The sequence below is a fragment of the Triturus cristatus genome, chromosome 12, assembly GCF_964204655.1.
Source record: "Triturus cristatus chromosome 12, aTriCri1.1, whole genome shotgun sequence".
Classification (NCBI taxonomy): domain Eukaryota; kingdom Metazoa; phylum Chordata; class Amphibia; order Caudata; family Salamandridae; genus Triturus; species Triturus cristatus.
Genome location: NC_140595.1, coordinates 734,411,909 through 734,428,974, shown reverse-complemented (window position 1 = coordinate 734,428,974; position 17,066 = coordinate 734,411,909). Strand labels below are relative to the sequence as shown.

The 17,066-nt window shown below is 44.6% G+C and overlaps 1 protein-coding gene across 3 annotated transcripts in view; it reads right to left on the bottom strand.

Moving 5' to 3' along the window:
• LOC146782621 (NXPE family member 3-like) overlaps positions 1-17,066 on the bottom strand; it is a 501,779-nt gene that overhangs the window by 292,882 nt on the left and 191,831 nt on the right. For 2 of the 3 annotated variants that reach the window (XM_085640076.1, XM_085640075.1), the window contains exon 2: positions 9,117-9,838. In XM_085640076.1, coding sequence (XP_085496202.1) covers positions 9,117-9,838 — 722 coding nt within the window. Of the gene's footprint in view, positions 1-9,116; positions 9,839-10,420; positions 10,588-17,066 lie in introns of those variants that run through there. The other variant, XM_085640077.1, reaches the window with a different exon arrangement.

Genomic DNA, 17,066 nt, shown 5'->3' with positions numbered 1-17,066 from the left:
AGGGCTGTGAAAATCCTTAGATTGGATGAAAGCGCTCTTTTCTCCTATTCTCCCACGCAGTTAAAGCAGGTCCTCAGGGAGGCCTCGTGGGAGTATTGTTTTCAATCCGACAAAAAAACAGTTGGAGATAAAAGGAATGTGGAGCTGCTGGTCTCCTCCTATAGGTTGAAACAGCCCCAACCGTATGCCCAGTGGAACCTGCCACATGGGATTCGTAGGTTTTGGTTTTTATTACGTTATGACTTAATCCCTCTTAACGTGTTGTTGTCTAAATGGCATGGCACTTCACCGTTGTGCAATCTTTGTAAATTAAATAATCAGGACTGTATGCATGTACTTTTGATTTGTCCTATGTTACGAAGCTTGCGCAAGCGATGGCTTAAAGTAATTTGTCTTCGCCTTAGCATTGTCACTTTACAAGATTTTCTTCATGCTCTTTATTGCCCACCAAATGAAATGTTTTGTGCTTATGTTTTTAACTTTTTTAAAGGATTTTTAGCTATTTATTAAATTCTCTGGAAGATTGTGCCGGCCCGGCCTGGTGGGACTGTTGGTTGGCAGTGTACCTATTACGGCTTGAATACTATGGTTTTATAATTTTCGTATTTCTGATGATTGTGTTGTTTTGTTTGTACATGCTTATGTGGCCCTCTTTGAGAGCCAAAACATAATAAATAAATTTGAAATTTGGTAGATAGAACAGAATTTCACAAAGATAAGTCCATAAATGATTTTTCTAAGAATGTTTTTTCAAAGTTACTATAGGAGTACGTAAAAACAATGGACGTTAGAGATTGTTATGTATGCATGCGTTACCTGCATCTGTATCCAAAGGTGTCACTTATCATCACCTTCCTTTAACATATGGAATAACTTGTAGTGTCCTAGCCAGTTTGTTTTACAAATAGGAAAATTAGAATACCATTACACTGATATAGATAATATTTTCTCACAGATTCCTGTAGTTCCTGAACTAAACAAGGTGATTCCTGGTAAAACTCTTGGCAATTTTTTCCTGGAGACAAAAGAATTGACTTTAGAAGAAGTGTTTAAGAATAACCTTACTTGTAGTTTAAGAAAAGAAGAGAAAACTTTCCTGAACATGGCAGAGGAAAGGAGAGTTAAAATGCAAAGGAAGGTGTCTGGGGAAAAGATGGAAACAACATTTTGGGATGCTCCGGTATTCCCTGGAATATATTACATCTGTGGGAACAGAACTTATTACAGGTTGCCAGACCATTGGTACGGGACTTGCTACGTAGGCCTGGTCTTTCCAAAAATATTTCATGTGGAAAGGGGAGATGACAGATTGCACGAAATAGGTAGACAGCTAACACGTAGAAGAAGGTAGAGTTGGTCAGAAATTATTGGTGATATCTTTGGAGCACTGATACCAGCAATTGGAACATCTCTGAATGCACATAAAATTAGAAAATTGTCTACAGTTGTGGATCATTTATCAACAAGCACAACTGGAGGGTTCTTAATGGTAAATACCGAAATGGTTGCCATGAGAGCTATGGTAATGCAAAATCGACATGCCCTTGACATTTTATTGGCAAAAGAGGGAGGAGTCTGTGGAACGCTGAAAGTACAATATTGTTGTACTTACATTCCTGACGAAAGTCAAAACATAAAGAAATATATTAAGAATATAACTGAATTGCATGAAGAAATTGTTCCAATGGAGGTTGAAGGTGTATGGGAGAAACTTGGTAAGGGTTTTTCACTATTAAGAATTTATTAACAAAATCAGGTAGCTCCTTTGTGGGAAAAATACTGATACCTGTGACCTTTGAGATTATATTAGTGTTAATAATGAGATTCGGATGCTTGTGCATAAAAGAAGAAAATTACAAAATAAGATAAAAAGAGAAAACAAGAAAAATAAAGAGAAAGAAATAAGAGAAAAAGGCATAGAAGAAATAGAATTAGAAGAATTCCAAGAAAATATGTATAAGAAAGCAAAAGAGAACAGTATGGAGAACACTATTGTTTAAACTAACAAATGCAAAGCGGATATGGAATAAAACCATTTCCTTAGTTAAATTTAGTGAAATTAGTGAGTAGTGGTGATGTTTAAAATCACCAAAGTGGGGATTGATGGAGCAGGTAAAACAAAATTTTGTATACCTCCTCTAATTTGCATGAAACTAATTACGTAATCATACTAAAATTAATTTACATAACTTGTTTGAAGTGGGAGTAATACTAATCAACGTTTGCACCTTGATAAACACGAATATACATGGGACTAAAATGCGAATTGCATGGCCAAATTAATTAATTAACTATGGTACGCAGACTAACCATAGATTGTGGTGAAATACTAAAATTGCATGATTTATGTTACTTTGTGATTGTTTTGTGCTTTAAAAGTTATCCAGTGGTAAGTATTATTGCTTAGAATGTTGCTACAGCTAGGAAAATACTAATATATTTTGGGAATAGTATGGTTTGATCATCAGAACTTTCATTTCTATATTTTAATTGCTGTTATGTCTATTTTTGCTTAAGTTGACATTCGGGCCTACTAGGCCGCAGGACCCAAGATGGTGTTTACTGAAGTAGATGCCACCATGTGAGCGCGATGGTTTCTGAGCATGCCCAGATGGCTCTTGAGATCATGTGGTAACCTGAACTCCTGACATCGTGTTCCCTGCCAAGGCCGAAAGTTGGGGACTTGACCGCAAGCCAATAGTCGATCGTGTGGGAACAACGGAAAAGACAGGGAATGAGCCTGTCAATGGGATCCTTTTTACCTTGAAACTACTGTTTCCCCGCCTGGAAACTAAGAAGACAGTGACAATTTGAGAACTTTGTGAAAAGTCACTATGGAGAACCAGTTTGCATTGGGGAAAATTCAATGAACTGTTGATAACCCCGAACTGTCCAATCAGAACTTTTGGTCTGCCCCTAAAATTGACACATCTAAAATGAAGTAAGGCGGAAAAGGGTATAGAAACCCTCTCATAAATCATTACGTGCTGGAAGGGTTGGTTGCAGCAGCGTTCGTTCGTTGGCTCGTTCGTTCGTTGGGTTGCAGTTGTGGCTGCATTTGTCTTTGAGTTATTTCTTTGAATTTCAAAAATTCTATGCTATCAGTTTGAGTGTGGAATCGGTCCATGCTCCGGATTGATGTTCGGACTTTGCTGAAATTTTGAACTTTATTATGCTGCATCCTGTATTTCGCACGACGGTTTGATCCTTTTGGTGAGGGTTGGACTGCCTGTTCGAGGAAGCCTTCATTTGACAATGCAGATAACTCCCTATTTGACATGAAGCTATCATCATCAATCAATTGGTAATGATTCAATGTATTTTCCTTAAATTTATGTCTAAGAATAATTTCTGAATGTTCATAATTTTCTCTTTAATAAATCAAAGATTAAGTAATGAACTGTAGACAATAAAACACAGGATTTAAGAGTTTAATTTACGCTAAAATAAACAGAATTGAAATAATAAGAAATGAGTTTGTGGTTCTTAAATTAATTACAGAAAATATCAAATGTTTCCTAGGCTTTAATTGTGTTTTAGCTGGTTCTAATTCACCATCAACGAGTCCAACTAGTTGGTCCATCCACCAAACAGTGGAGTGCCTTGATGATAAAGTCAGGATTCTTGAAGTAGTATAAAAATGTTTACATAAATTAGGAGAAGTTAATCCTGATAGGTAATAAGGTACCCACTTTTCCAGCAGCCTTTCTCCTGTGTACAGATTTGTGTGAGTTCGTTTGAAGGTAATGTGTGTTGGTGTTATGGGCCCCACCAATGAATGAGTGCATGAATGAGCGCATGAATGAGCTGTTGTGATTAAGGATCTGTGACATAAGGAGATTATGTAAATTGTGTCCTCCACGCTGGATCACAGTCAAATAGGCACAAACACAAGCACACTCTCACAGGCATACCTCACACTCACCACGTACTGACATGCGTGGTACTCACAGTCAACCCCTGCACCCCCAACCATGTACTCGCTGAATGCACACACCGCAGGCACAAGGTTGTCACTGCAAACACGCAGGCATATAACTCCCCTTCCACTCACACCTGTCTCCCCAGATTCACCCCTCCACTCAAATTGGCACCCCATTGACTCACCCCATATAGTTACCCCCTGCACTCTCTCTCTGCAGGCATACCCCAAGTCACCCCAAGCGCTCACCCATTCTCTCAAGGTTTCAATATAGAATAGCATATCAAACACACACCGGTACTGGTACTCTGAAGTTGATTGTGTAAAGGGAAGGAGGGAGGGGGCTATGCCTGAAATACAGAAACACGTTTGTTCTCCTCCCATCTTTACCGCTGCCAGAAAGAACAATCACTGTCAATTATCTAAGGTCAATCAGTCAGTCAATCAATCAGGGTTCTTACATAGCACGACTATTCACCTGTGAGTGTCTCAAGGTGCTGAGATGGCGGTGGGGGATCTGCGGTTCAGTCAAAGAGGCAGGTCTTGTAGTCCTTCCTGAATTAGATCTTAGAGGCATCTAAGAAGTGTTTAATAGCATCACAGTGACATGCTGCTGGCTAACACAGCTTGATAAACAAATCGTTACAGCTGCTTGGAGGGTAAGCACTCTTTCTGTGGAAGCATACAGCTTTTAGCCCAATCAAAAGCTTCCTTTAAGTGAACCAACATCTGGGCAAATGTTTCATTTCTCGTGAAAGTTTTTTTTATTAAATTACATTAGGTCTGCCAACAGCTCTGCTGTCATGCCAGTTCTAGAAAATGACTTTAATTTATACAAAGCTAAACGCTATAGATGGAATTATAAATGTACAAGTAAGCAAGGGCCTCTCTAGGTTGTTTTCATAATCAGAAAGCCACTGCCTACTGCTGTTATCAAAGGGGTTTGAATATGCAAAACTGTCTCTGCCGTTTTCCAAGCAAATGAGTAGCCTGACTCACTGGTGCCGATGGAGCAGACTGTTGTGGTCAGAGGCAAGGAAGCATTCTGCTGGCGATGCTTGTGAGAGAGATCACAAGCTCACTTTAATATCCTCAACTGATTTAGCTATGAACCTAGGTACACCCGACTGATGAGCCCTAATAAGGGTGAAAACGGGCTTGGATTGCTTGTGCTTCGGGCTAGGGAGGATCTGCCTGGCAGTTTGGCTTGGACTGTTCCCACTGGAGCAGGGTCAAAACTGATTTGCATATGGCTGGGTGCAAACTGAGGTGGCAAAGTGTGCAAATAATGATGGGCTGGGATGCGGCCAGAGTAATTACCAGTGGTTGAGATTATTTCAGGCATTCCATCCATCATTTTCTTTGTATACTTTAGTGTGATGCCCTAAGTGGGATGGGTATGGCCAGTCCTGGGCCCCGTAAATACTGTGCCACTGGAACCAAGCTATACCCGATTTATGATCCCTAATAAGGGCGCAACTGTCGTAGGGTTGCTGGAGTTCTAGTTCAGGGAGGATCTAGACTGGCAGTTCAGGCTGGACTGTTCGTATTCCAGCGGGGTCAAGACTGATTTGCATATGGATCTGGTGGCATGGTGTGCAAAATAACCACAGACTGGGAATCATCCTGAGTAATTATCATTGGCTGAGATTAATTTAAGCATTCTATCACTTTTATGTAATCTTCTGTGTGATGCCCTAAGTGCGGGCATGATCAGATTTGGGTCTAGTGCAAACTGTGCCACTGGAACCAAGCTCTACCTGACTGATGAGCCCTAATAAGTGCAAAACTCGTCTTGGGTTGCTTGTGTTTCTGTTTAGGGAGGACCTAGCCTGGTAGTTCAGGCTGGACTGTTCCCGTTGGAGAGGGGACAAGACTGATTTGCATATGACTGAAGGTGGCATGGTTTACAAAATAATGAAGGACTAGGATGCAGCCCAAGTAATTACCAGTGGGTGAGATTATTTAAAACATCCATTCCATCACTTTTTTGTATACGTCAGTGTGACACCCTACGTGGGTCGGGTATGCCCAGACGTGGGTCCTATGCACACTGTGTCATTGGAAACAAGCCACAGTCGACGGATGAGCCTTATAAGGACAACACCGATCTTGGGTTGCTTGTGTTCTGGTTCAGAGAGGACCTGGCCTGGCTGTTCATGCTGGACTGTTCCCACCGGAGCAAGATCAAGACTGATTTGCATATTGCTGGGTCCAAACTGAGGTGCTATGGTGTACAAAATAATGATGGAATGCGGCCCAAACAAATTGCTGGTGGCTGAGAATGATTCACACATTCCAGCCATCACTTTTTATATACTTAAGTCCTCACCTGACTTAGGCCCCACTCCACTTACTTGCTGCTTTCAGATCTTGTTTGCGTCCAGAGGCAACTGGGTCTTCCACCCTCACAAAAAATGGATCCTCGAATTCCGTGGATCACGGAGATGGAGTCCAAGGGGCAGGCTAAAGAAGCTCCTTTTCTCAGCTAAGGGAGGGGCCAATTCCATTACAAAATACCAACTCTGGAACTGCTGAGCATTGTAGAGTGAGCTTATTCACAGCTGCCACCCTTGAATTGCACAGAACTCTTAACTGCATGATGTGGGAAACGTTTTTATGATGCCAGAGACTTCTAGGGCATTAAATGCAGACTTGCCAAACACACACTTTCACAACTCAGGGCAACAAAGGAGCCTTGAGAGGACACAGCAGGGTAGCAAAGAGGCTCAACAAAGCTGGGGTTTCAACACTGCTACCTCTGCTACTGCTGGGGTTGCCCAATTTTGGACCCTTTACTAGCAATCCCACCAAACAATACCATGCCAGAAAGAAAGGCCGATGGAGCTCACTGTTCTGTATGGGGCAACTTGGGACACACACTTGTGAGTTTCAGAGTCAAAGTGGTTTCACCACAGTACAGCTGTTTCTTCCCTTATTGGCACCTCTTAGCCCCCATACCTCCCTCAAGAACACAGTGAAGCAGCACTTCTATCAGAGTTCAGAATTCCAAAATCTGGTCCTAACTTGGCAAGGATTTTGGCAGTCAGACACTCCAGACCTGGAGCTCAGTGGATCAGTGCTTAATTTGAGCCGGTGGTCTCCGGTGCTCAGCGCTGGCACTTAATTCTTAGCACCAGCACCTGTGACAGTCTGCCACATGATGGCGCTGTCTGCCTCATTTGGGTATGAGCACAACAACAGCTGTTTATTAATTTAACATACATTAGCGATCACTAATATGTGCCACCCAAACCATTATTCTAGCTTTGGGGGCCTTGAATAGTCTGAATTGTTACACTTGTAGGAGTGTGATGGTTAGTAGTTGAGTTGCTACTGTAATTGGCTGCCCTGGCAGGTGCAATGGGTGGTGCAAGCGGCCGTGTCCTTCTGACGAGTGTCCTGGCACTTATTGTTTTACATATTAAGTGCTTCCCTTCTTGGTCAAAAGTGTTCTGGCGCGCTGTCCTGGGCCTTCTATCCAGCATTTGTTGGTGGCAGGCAGGTACAAATTTGTATTCCAGAGCCCCTCTTTAAGTGGCCTTAACTCTGGTTTTTGGGGTTTTGGTGTCGTACAGGTAGTCCCAGCCATATACGTTTTATCTGCGGAATCAGCAAGAAGAGGAGTCCCCATCGGCTGTGCCTTGGCAGAGAATGTAAAAGACAGACACAAAGTGAGAGAACCATCCTCCCCCAGCCACATCACAAACTGTCAGCTGTGACACTTCTTGGGAAGGCTGTGACACTTCTTTACACTAGGAAGGAAGGTGCCCCCCCACCCACCTCCCACACTCTCCAGCTACTGGGTCTGGCTTACTTCAAATGGAAAGCTGTGAAAAGTTTCAGGGCTTTCCCTCGATGAACAAAAAACCTGTACAGGCTCACTACCCATCTCAATTTTCCAACTGGACTACTGCCCCCAAACAGTAAAGCACACCATACACATTCCGTGTTCAACCTCACTCATATATGCTGAGTTAACAAGCACTCTTGATCCAGGTTAAACAGGGATGGAGTAAAGGATTTGTTTGAGGGGAACTAATAGGCAGATCTCTGCAATAGACACAACAAAGAGCCCGCACTTTTCATTGCAGCTGAATGCTGCCACCACTGGTAGTCCCTCCCAAAAGAAGGGGTCCTCCTCTTGACCTCAGGCCATGCTCTGGGTTTGAAGTCATCGGAATCGAGCCCTGAGCGAACATGCATGGTTGTCGTGTGCTCTAAGGCGTGAATCAAAGGTCTGCAGAGGCATATCCTGATTTTGCTAGTACTCTAATACAGATCAAGGGTGCACACTCTCCAGGGCCATGCAGTGAACACTCTCCTCCCAACAACACTCACCTGATTAATGCATTAATTCCAACAAAGCACCCCCTCCTCCCAGTAAACAACCTCTGAAAAGAAAATGAAGGCAGGAAAAAACACTCTGCAAACTATGGAACATAATTCAACTAAATTGGCCCCAGTTCATAGCCTTTCCAAACACAGTCAGGGCACAGAATACACCTGCTGTCACAAAACAAACTGCAAGTGTTCATTCCAATGACCAAGCTTTTGAGATGGTAAATTAGTAGTGTGAACAGTGCTACGTTTTTGCAAACACTCTCTGGTACATATTACTTAGGTAATATTTTTTGTCCTGTTGTAAACATGATCCCTTGGTATGTGTTAGTGTAAATACCACTGAGGTTACACCGCCTCAACTCACATATCCATTATGCCCAATAAATTCTTTTGAGTTATACCTGCAGAACCATCCCACAGCATTGAAGTAGTCAATGGGCTTCGATTTGCAGGCCCTCTTTAAAGTCTAGCTGCCCAATCCCTGTTAGAATTGTCTGGTGTCGGGTACGTGTGCGCTTCTTTACTGCTAGTTTTTGCTTTTCATAGCTACCTCTCTGTTTTGTTTGCTACAGTAAGCCGGAACCTCCCAGTGCCCTCTGCCAGCTCTGTGCCACTCTGCTCATTGATTTTGTCTGCAGTTCTATTTTGCATGAATCTAAAGTCTGTAGTGTGATGGCCTAGATTCAGCTGTCTTCTATTATCCTAGGTAGACACTTGACATATAGAAAGAGATTACCAGGCAAAGAGTCATAGACACACAAATATCCTAAGGGAAAGGGAGGAACCAGTAGGGGGAGAGACACCAAATCACTATAATAAGCATGGTTAAGCCAAGAGAGACATATATTACCCAGCTATGAGCTTGTCTTCCTCTGCGTCTGTGACCTTCCTGTAGCCTCCAACAATGTGGTAAACCAATGAGTCACACGGGAGGCTCTTTGGTCTCACACAGACCCACGTCTCTTCAATTCTTTCGTCCCCATAAACACACAGTGGTCTGTTTAGTATTTCCAAATTGCACTCAGTTTTCTCCTCCATTCCATTTCTTTGGAAGATTCCAGAAAAATACACTTTGTCCGGCCGGGAGTCCCTGGCTTCCCTGATGACCTGGACAGCTTCACTGGAGTGAAAAAGGCGGATGGAAATTACCACATCCCCCGGCCATAGCAGCAAGAAGGAGACTGTGTATGTTCCATTCTGGTGGTCGGTCACCAACCCCCTCACTCCAGCTTTTAGCTTGGGGGAATGAAGTTTGGCTCGGAAAAAGTCTCCGCCATACGTCTTTGGTCGATTCCAGTGGTCGTTGGCGGTGAGGAGCACCTCCAAGGACTCCCCAACAGAATAGTTGTCTTTGGGGTGCAGAATTTGCCACTCGCAGTTCAATGGGCTGGTGGATGAGTTGACGATTCCTTGCGGCTCCGGCCATGTCAACAGATCCATCAGCGCCATCACTTCCGCATCCTCTGGGGAGGGGCTGGTGAAGGGGGAAGGAGATGACGTAGCCGGGTCAGTCACGGAAGGAAAATCAAAAGCCTTGGGTATCCACTCCGTTCTCCAGATTCTCATTGTCATCTGTTTGAGAAATAAAAACGTTCAGATGAAACCAAAAAACTTTCGGCGAACATCCTGAAAACATCAAGAAACTGGGTTATTTGCACATAGGTTAATCTAGCAATGATTTGAGATCATGGAGGGTGCACCAAGAGAGATGTCACACTCAGTTAGATAAGTCCCTGTAAATTTCATTTTATTCTTCTTTTGTAGCACAAACGATAGAACAGCCAACGCGTTTCGTTCCTATCAAAGGAACTTCATCAGGGCTAGATATTTGAGGTGAAATATTTTGAAGCATCAAATGTTAGAATCCAAATTGATTTAAAAGAAGATTTCCGGGCACACCTGCCACTTCGGAGGAAAGTTTCCAGATGATCATGGCTGGAGTTTACTACTTCATAAACCTTATTGTGGGGCTTCTTCTTTTAAATCAATGCTACTAAAGAAGAATAAAAAGAAATTTACAAGGACTTATCAGAGTGTGACTTCTCTCTTGGTGCACCCTCCGTGATCTCAAATCAACTTGTCTGGACTTCAGTGAGGCCCAACTGCGCAGGTCTCGGAGTTGGATTGCACAGGACTCTTTTATTAATTGCATACCTGGGATAGAAGTGCTGAACCTGTGGTCAGCCATAGTTTAGAGTTTTCTGTGTTCATCTAGCAATGATAACTGGTTGCGCCAAGGCCCTAGGCAAGAAGAGGGCAGAGGTTAAGTGCATCAGAGCCTCTTTCACAACAAACAATGATTGGTGCTGGATTCCTGCTGTGTGCCGGACACATGGGCCCTATGGCGCTCAAGGCAATGGGTGCACATGTAAGAATGAGGTTATATCTCAAAATGGGAATAAGTAACATAACATGTGTATTTGGGAAGCGCAAGTTCATCCGTAGGTATCCGGGCACTGAATAACAGATGTTCATTGCTACCCAACTCAATGGTACTCATTTTATCAACCTCAGATGGATGAAAGGCTGAGTGGACCTGCTGGGATTTGAACCTGTGACCATGAGGTTGAACACAGGTCCCTGTATAGGGGGCCTGTGTCCACTGAGCCACCAGACCCTGCAGGTATTAAGAGGTGAGACTGGATCTACACCATAAAAAACTGGAGCTAGAGCCCCATTCAGTAATCCCTGTTTTAAAATATGAACACATTAAAATAGAAGAAGAGTTCCCTCGAAGATTTCAGCTTCTTGAAATCCCCCTGGATGAATTCCCTTTAATTCATCCTAGCTCCCTCTCCTGGAGTTAACTGTTGGGGTGCGGAATTAACACCCTCAAAATTGGTAAATTCATGATGAGGGCCCGCTGTATCTCACTTACAACGATGAACAAAAGATGGGCCCTCTCAGCAGTGGCAAAGGCAAGCTAAAGTGGTGGACCAGAGTACACCACAAGTAATGAATTACCTGTGGTTGCAATTAATAACAGAATTTGAAATCATCAATATTTTGTTAAACAAGTTTCCCTAAGTAGGATGTGTATGTGGAGTCCTGGTTCTAAAACTCGTTGTGCCACAGGACTCCTGCTGCACCTCAGTGATGACGTCTAAAACCAGTCTTGGTCATTGACCCCGTTGTCTGGGACCAGGTATGATTAACAAATGCAGTTTGACTATATTATCAGTTACAGATGTGAACGACCCTTCGTTAGGCTGCAACCCCCTCTATCAGTAACCCAATAAACAGATATGTTGCAAGGAAACATATATAGGTGGGAAGCCATTATTGTTTTTTTTTATTTTACTTTTTTTTAAACAATTTTTATTAAACATTTTGCAAAGTGCAACATTAGTATTTCCTTCGCATGACAAGCGGACACAATTGCTTCAGTATCTACATAGTCATTACTGTACGCCTCATAGTGCACACCCCACAGTTTCAGCTCTAGCATCTGTACAGCCTCCCTGGATATACATATTGCGTACATGCCCACCCTAGACTGTTGATATACTGACATCGGACTCAGATTCATCCAGTGGTGGGGACTCACATATATTGCCTCGGTAGATGTTCCAGCCTCCCCAGACCTTTTCCCATTTTTTCGGACACCCCCGATGGACATACACCGAGTTTTCCGCCATCATTGCCATGTCCATGTCTTTACACCATTGAGCAAGAGTGGAACTATTTCTGGATCCCCAGCGCTGGGCAATGTTCTGTCTGGCTATTGTCATGCCCAAAGTTACCCAATCCTGAGCAATCGCATTTAGATCCGTTGGTTCCCAAATGTTGAGCAGGCAACACCTCGGGCTTGGGAGTGTGTCAACATGTGTGACCTGGGAAAGTGTCCGCATTACTGCCATCCAGTATTGCACTATTTTGGGGCAGAGCCAGATAGTGTGGTAGAACGTGCCATCTTCCCCGCACTGCCGAAGACAGAGCGGTGTGTCCGCCCGATGTATCTTGTGTAGGAGGATCCTAGTGTAATATGTGCGGTGCAGGATTTTCAATTGGACTAGTCGTAGTCGTGATAGGATTGCAGCTTCTCTGGGGGATGCTATGCTAATGCCTCCCGCCAGTCTGCCTCGTCAATATCTCCCAGTTCGTGCTCCCACGCAGCCTTCAGCGTAGCGCTGTGGGCTCTTTGCGGTTATTGACTATTTTCCTGTATGTCAGTGAGATTGCCTTTTTGTGGAGGTGGTCCGTTAGGAGCCGATCCTCCAGCGGGGAGGACTCTTCAGGCCTTGTATCTGGTGGTATTAGGGACTGCAGTGCATGCCTGACCTGCATGTAGCGAAAGAATTCTGTCTGGGCCATGCCATACGTGGCCTGAAGATGAGCAAAGGCAACCACTCCACCCCTCTGCCACAAGTCCCCAACTTTTGAAATGCCTACTAGGTCCCAACTACGAAATCCCTTGGTCCTGCCCAGCCTTCCGAGTCGCTTTGTATCCCATAATGGCATTGCCAGTGTAACAACATCGTCCCATCCCAGTGTCCGTTGTGCTTCAAACCATACTCGCAGGGTGTGTAGTGTCGCCCCGTAATGTTGTGCTTCTTCCTTTTATTGTATAGGGCACCCATTATCCCTGATGGCTCTAGAAGGTGTCTATATGATCTGAATGCGGGGTCGTCTTGGGGGACATGAAGCCATTGGTTGATTGCGACTAATTGGGATGCCCAGTAATAGACTTTGATGTCAGGAAGAGCAATCCCGCCATCATACCAGCTTCTGGTAAGTTTATGTAGTGCTATTCGGGGTGCTTTCCCATCGCAGAGCAGCGACGTCACCTCCGCATTGACTGCTGCGAAATATGCATCCGGGACAGGGAACGGAGTACTCTGTAGTGCGTACAGAAATTGGGGGAGCGCCATAATTTTAAATAGGGCTGCTCGCCCCAGGAGTGTCAAAGGTAATGTACGAACATCTTTTTTAAATCGCGCCGGGGGTTGGGTCAGGTTTTTTTCCATGAAAAGCGCGTGGTCATGTGTAACGAAGATCCCTAGGTACTTGAACCCGTATGTGACTATTTGAAGTGGACACCCTCTTGGGAGCCGCGGTGGGGGGCCATATAGGATATACAGCAGCGACTTTTCCCAATTAATAGTGTACCATGACATCCGCCCGTACGCGGCACATATATCCAGAAGACAGTTGATGGACCTTGCTGGGGACGTTAAATATAGTAAAATATTATCCGCATAAAGCGAAATACGATCTTCCCATCTGCTGGCCCATCCCATCCCCTGTATTGTAAGTTCTTGTCTAATCCATGCCGCCAGGAGCTCCAGTACCACTGCGAAGAGGAGTGGTGACAGTGGACAACCCTGCCTTGTCCCTCTGCCCAGTGGGAACTCAGCCGATAAATGGCCATTAACTACAACCTGCGACACTGGCTGCATATATAATAGGTGGATCCATGCACAGAATTTTGGCCCAAACCCCATACGCTTAAGGACTGCGAAGAGAAAAGGCCACTCCACGAGGTCAAAAGCCATTCTCGCGTCTAGTGAAAATATAGCTGCATCCTCTTCTATAGTTGATCTGCGCTCTATTACACTGTGCAACCTTCCAGACTGGTCTGGATGGGTTATTGCAGAGAGATGTGGTTGTAGCCTGGTTGCCAGTGTCTTCGCAAGTATTTTTGCCTCTGCATTGAGGAGGGAGATTGGCCTATAAGATGCACATTCGTGCGCCGGCTTTCCGGACTTATGTATTGTGACTATGGTGGCGAGCCGTTGGTCTTTGGGTAGAATCCCTCTGCCCAAGCTCTCGGTGTACATGGCCAGGAGGTGTGACACCAGCTGAGGGGCAGGCAATTTGAAGAATTCTACTGGGATTCCATTGGGTCCCAACGCCTTTCCCGTGCGCAGCATCCTAATGGCTTGTGTAAGTTCCTCGGGTGTAATGTCCAGCTCTAGGGCTGCTATGGCGTCGCCGTCGAGTGAGGGCATGCGTATATCGCGCAGGAATGCGAAGTGCTCTTCCTCCGTCGCAGTGGCTATTGTTGTATAGATTGTCCTGTAGTGTTGCGCCAGTGCTTCAGTAATTTGCTGCAGAGCAATCACTAAAGCTCCGTCTTTTGCCCTTATCTGAGTTATCCAGTTACTCGCTCTTTCTTTCTTTCCCAACCAGGCCAGGAGTCAGCCTGCTTTATCTCCCTGCTCATAGATTATGTGTTGCGTCTTCGTCAGTCTATCTGAGGCCTCTTCGCGCGTGTATGCCCTATATTCCTGCTGCGCCAAGTGTAATTTGTGTGTCGTCTCGTCAGTAGTATCTGCTACCTGGGCCGCCTCCGCCAGCGAGATCTCTACCTCTAGGTTGTCGATGTGTTTCTGGTGGTTTCTCTTTTGTCCCACTATCAACAAAATGGCCTGCCCACGGAGCACTGTCTTGTATGCCTCCCACAAGGTGATCGATGAGGGTACAGAGCATAGGTTTTCTTCAAAATAACATTTCGTCAAAGGTTGACTCCTGAGGCGGAAGCCGGGAGCCTTTTAAAGTTACTGGTATTCCTTTTAATTTAATTAGTCTAAGTTGCTTCGCTGATCTTTCTCCCCCTAACCTAACCATCACCCAGGGCTCACCTGACTCAGTTTTTGCTGGCCATCCGGAACCTGCTTCGATCCTATTCCTCACGCGAAGCAAGTAGCTAGAGTTGCGCCTATGTCAATTTATTATCTTAATACGCGCTCCCTGGACAAGCATCAGTTGGATATTTTTCTAATCCTGCTTACTGATAAACTTGACGTCCTGCTGTTGACCGAGACATGGCTCACTGCTGACTCTGCCCCAGATATACTGGCGGCACACCCCCCTGACTATTACATCATCTTTGCCAATCGGTGTTCGGGAAAGTCAGGCGGGGGAGTTGCTGCCATTATTCATATTAATTTCAGGTTCTGTTCCTTGACATGTCTTTCTCTTACAGACACTGAGAACATAGTTACAAATTGGAATCAGCTAACGATTCTTTGGTCTGTGTCTTATTATACAGACCACCTAAGCAGATGTCTCACTTCCCGCTAGCACTTAGCGAACAGATAGCTAAACTTGTGACTGAGCATGCCAAGGTCCTCCTTGTGGGTGACTTTAATTACTGGTATGGTGACCCTCAGGAAGGGCCCCAATTGGCAAAGATGTCAGACTTGCTCAGAAATTTAAACCTCTCTCAGTTAGTTTCATCCCGACACATTCGAAGGGTCGGATTTTGGATCAAATATGGGCAAGTGGCTTGACTATTTCTATCCCTATAGCCTCACCCTGCATCTGGTCTGATCACTATTTGTTGAAATTCACACTGACACGATCTTCTACTAAGAAAATCAATGCGATTGAAGGAGGCCTTGCCAGGAGGTGGAATTTTATTAATAAAGACGACTTTCTTAACACACTAGCTGATACAGCTCCACCCCCTGGCCATGATGTTAACACCTCGGAAACGAAGGCATCCAAATGGTTGCTTGATGCTAGCAATAAACACGCCCCATTAAAAAAAGTCAAATTAGCACGCCGGGCGAAGGCACAAAGATGGTTCTCTGATGACCTTAAGGCCCAGAAATTGGCCTTACGCCAATTGGAGAGACAATGGCGTCTGAAGTACTCTTCAGAAAAAAAATTACGATATACTTCTGCTCGGAAAGACTACAAGGAAAGCATTCTTACCGCCAAAGCAGCCTATTTCTCCAATCGTATTCTGAAATCTAATAAAAAGTCTAAAGAAATATTCTCTATAATTGATGAATTATCCAATCCTGAGCGTACTCTTCTGAAGGCCATCCCATCTCAAGCTTTATGCAATTCGTTAAATGATTACTTTATTGATAAGATTGTCTCAATAAAAGCTAGCATCCCCACCCATCTCTCTTCACAAGACCCCCCTGTGGTACATTGTAACAACAGGACTCTTAGCTGTTTCCCTATCATTAGTAACAAGATCTTTCAAGACCTATTGGTGGAAATTAAATCAGGCGCTCCATCTGACTGCTGTCCCCCTCACATATTGAAAGACTGCCTTGCAATTCATTCTGGTCCCGTACTTACATTACTGAATTAATCCATTTCATCTGGCATAGTCCCCTTGGCTTTTAAAAAAGCAGTAGTGGTCCCCCTCCTGAAAAAGCCTGGAGCTGACCCTGTGCTCCTTTCCAATTACCGCCCGATTTCCTTGTTACCCTTTTTGCCTACGATTCTAGAGGGCCACGTAGCGAAATGCCTCTCTAATTTTTTAGAGGCATCAAAATACTTGGACCCTCATCAGGCTGGCTTTCGGCCTGCCCATTCCACCGAATCTGTGATCCTGACGGTTGTGGACATCTTGCGGGATAATGCTGATAGAGGCTGTCCCCGGGCCCTGGTCTTGCTGGATCTCTCCGCAGCCTTCGACACGGTGGACCATACTATATTGGTCGACCGTGTCAGGAGGGCTGGTGTTCAGGGGACTGCGGCTCGTTGGCTTACTTCCTTGCTGGAGGATCGTTCTCAGGCTGTCTGTCTGGGTCAGTTTCTAGCACCCCCACGTAATACCACCTGTGGGGTCCCTCAGGGTTCGGCCCTTTCTCCCCATCTATTTAACATCTATATGGCACCCCTGATCCAGTCTCTTAAAGACAGGAATGTGCTGGTTCTCAACTACGCTGATGACCTTCAGCTCATCCTCAGGGTTGAAAGCTCCCACAACTCTATCACTGAATTCCAGGATACCATGTTATATATCCAAAGTTGGATGGATCTTAATCATCTTAAACTTAATCCTGGTAAGACAGAGATAGTTCTCACTGGTGACAGCCATAAGCACTGGGGC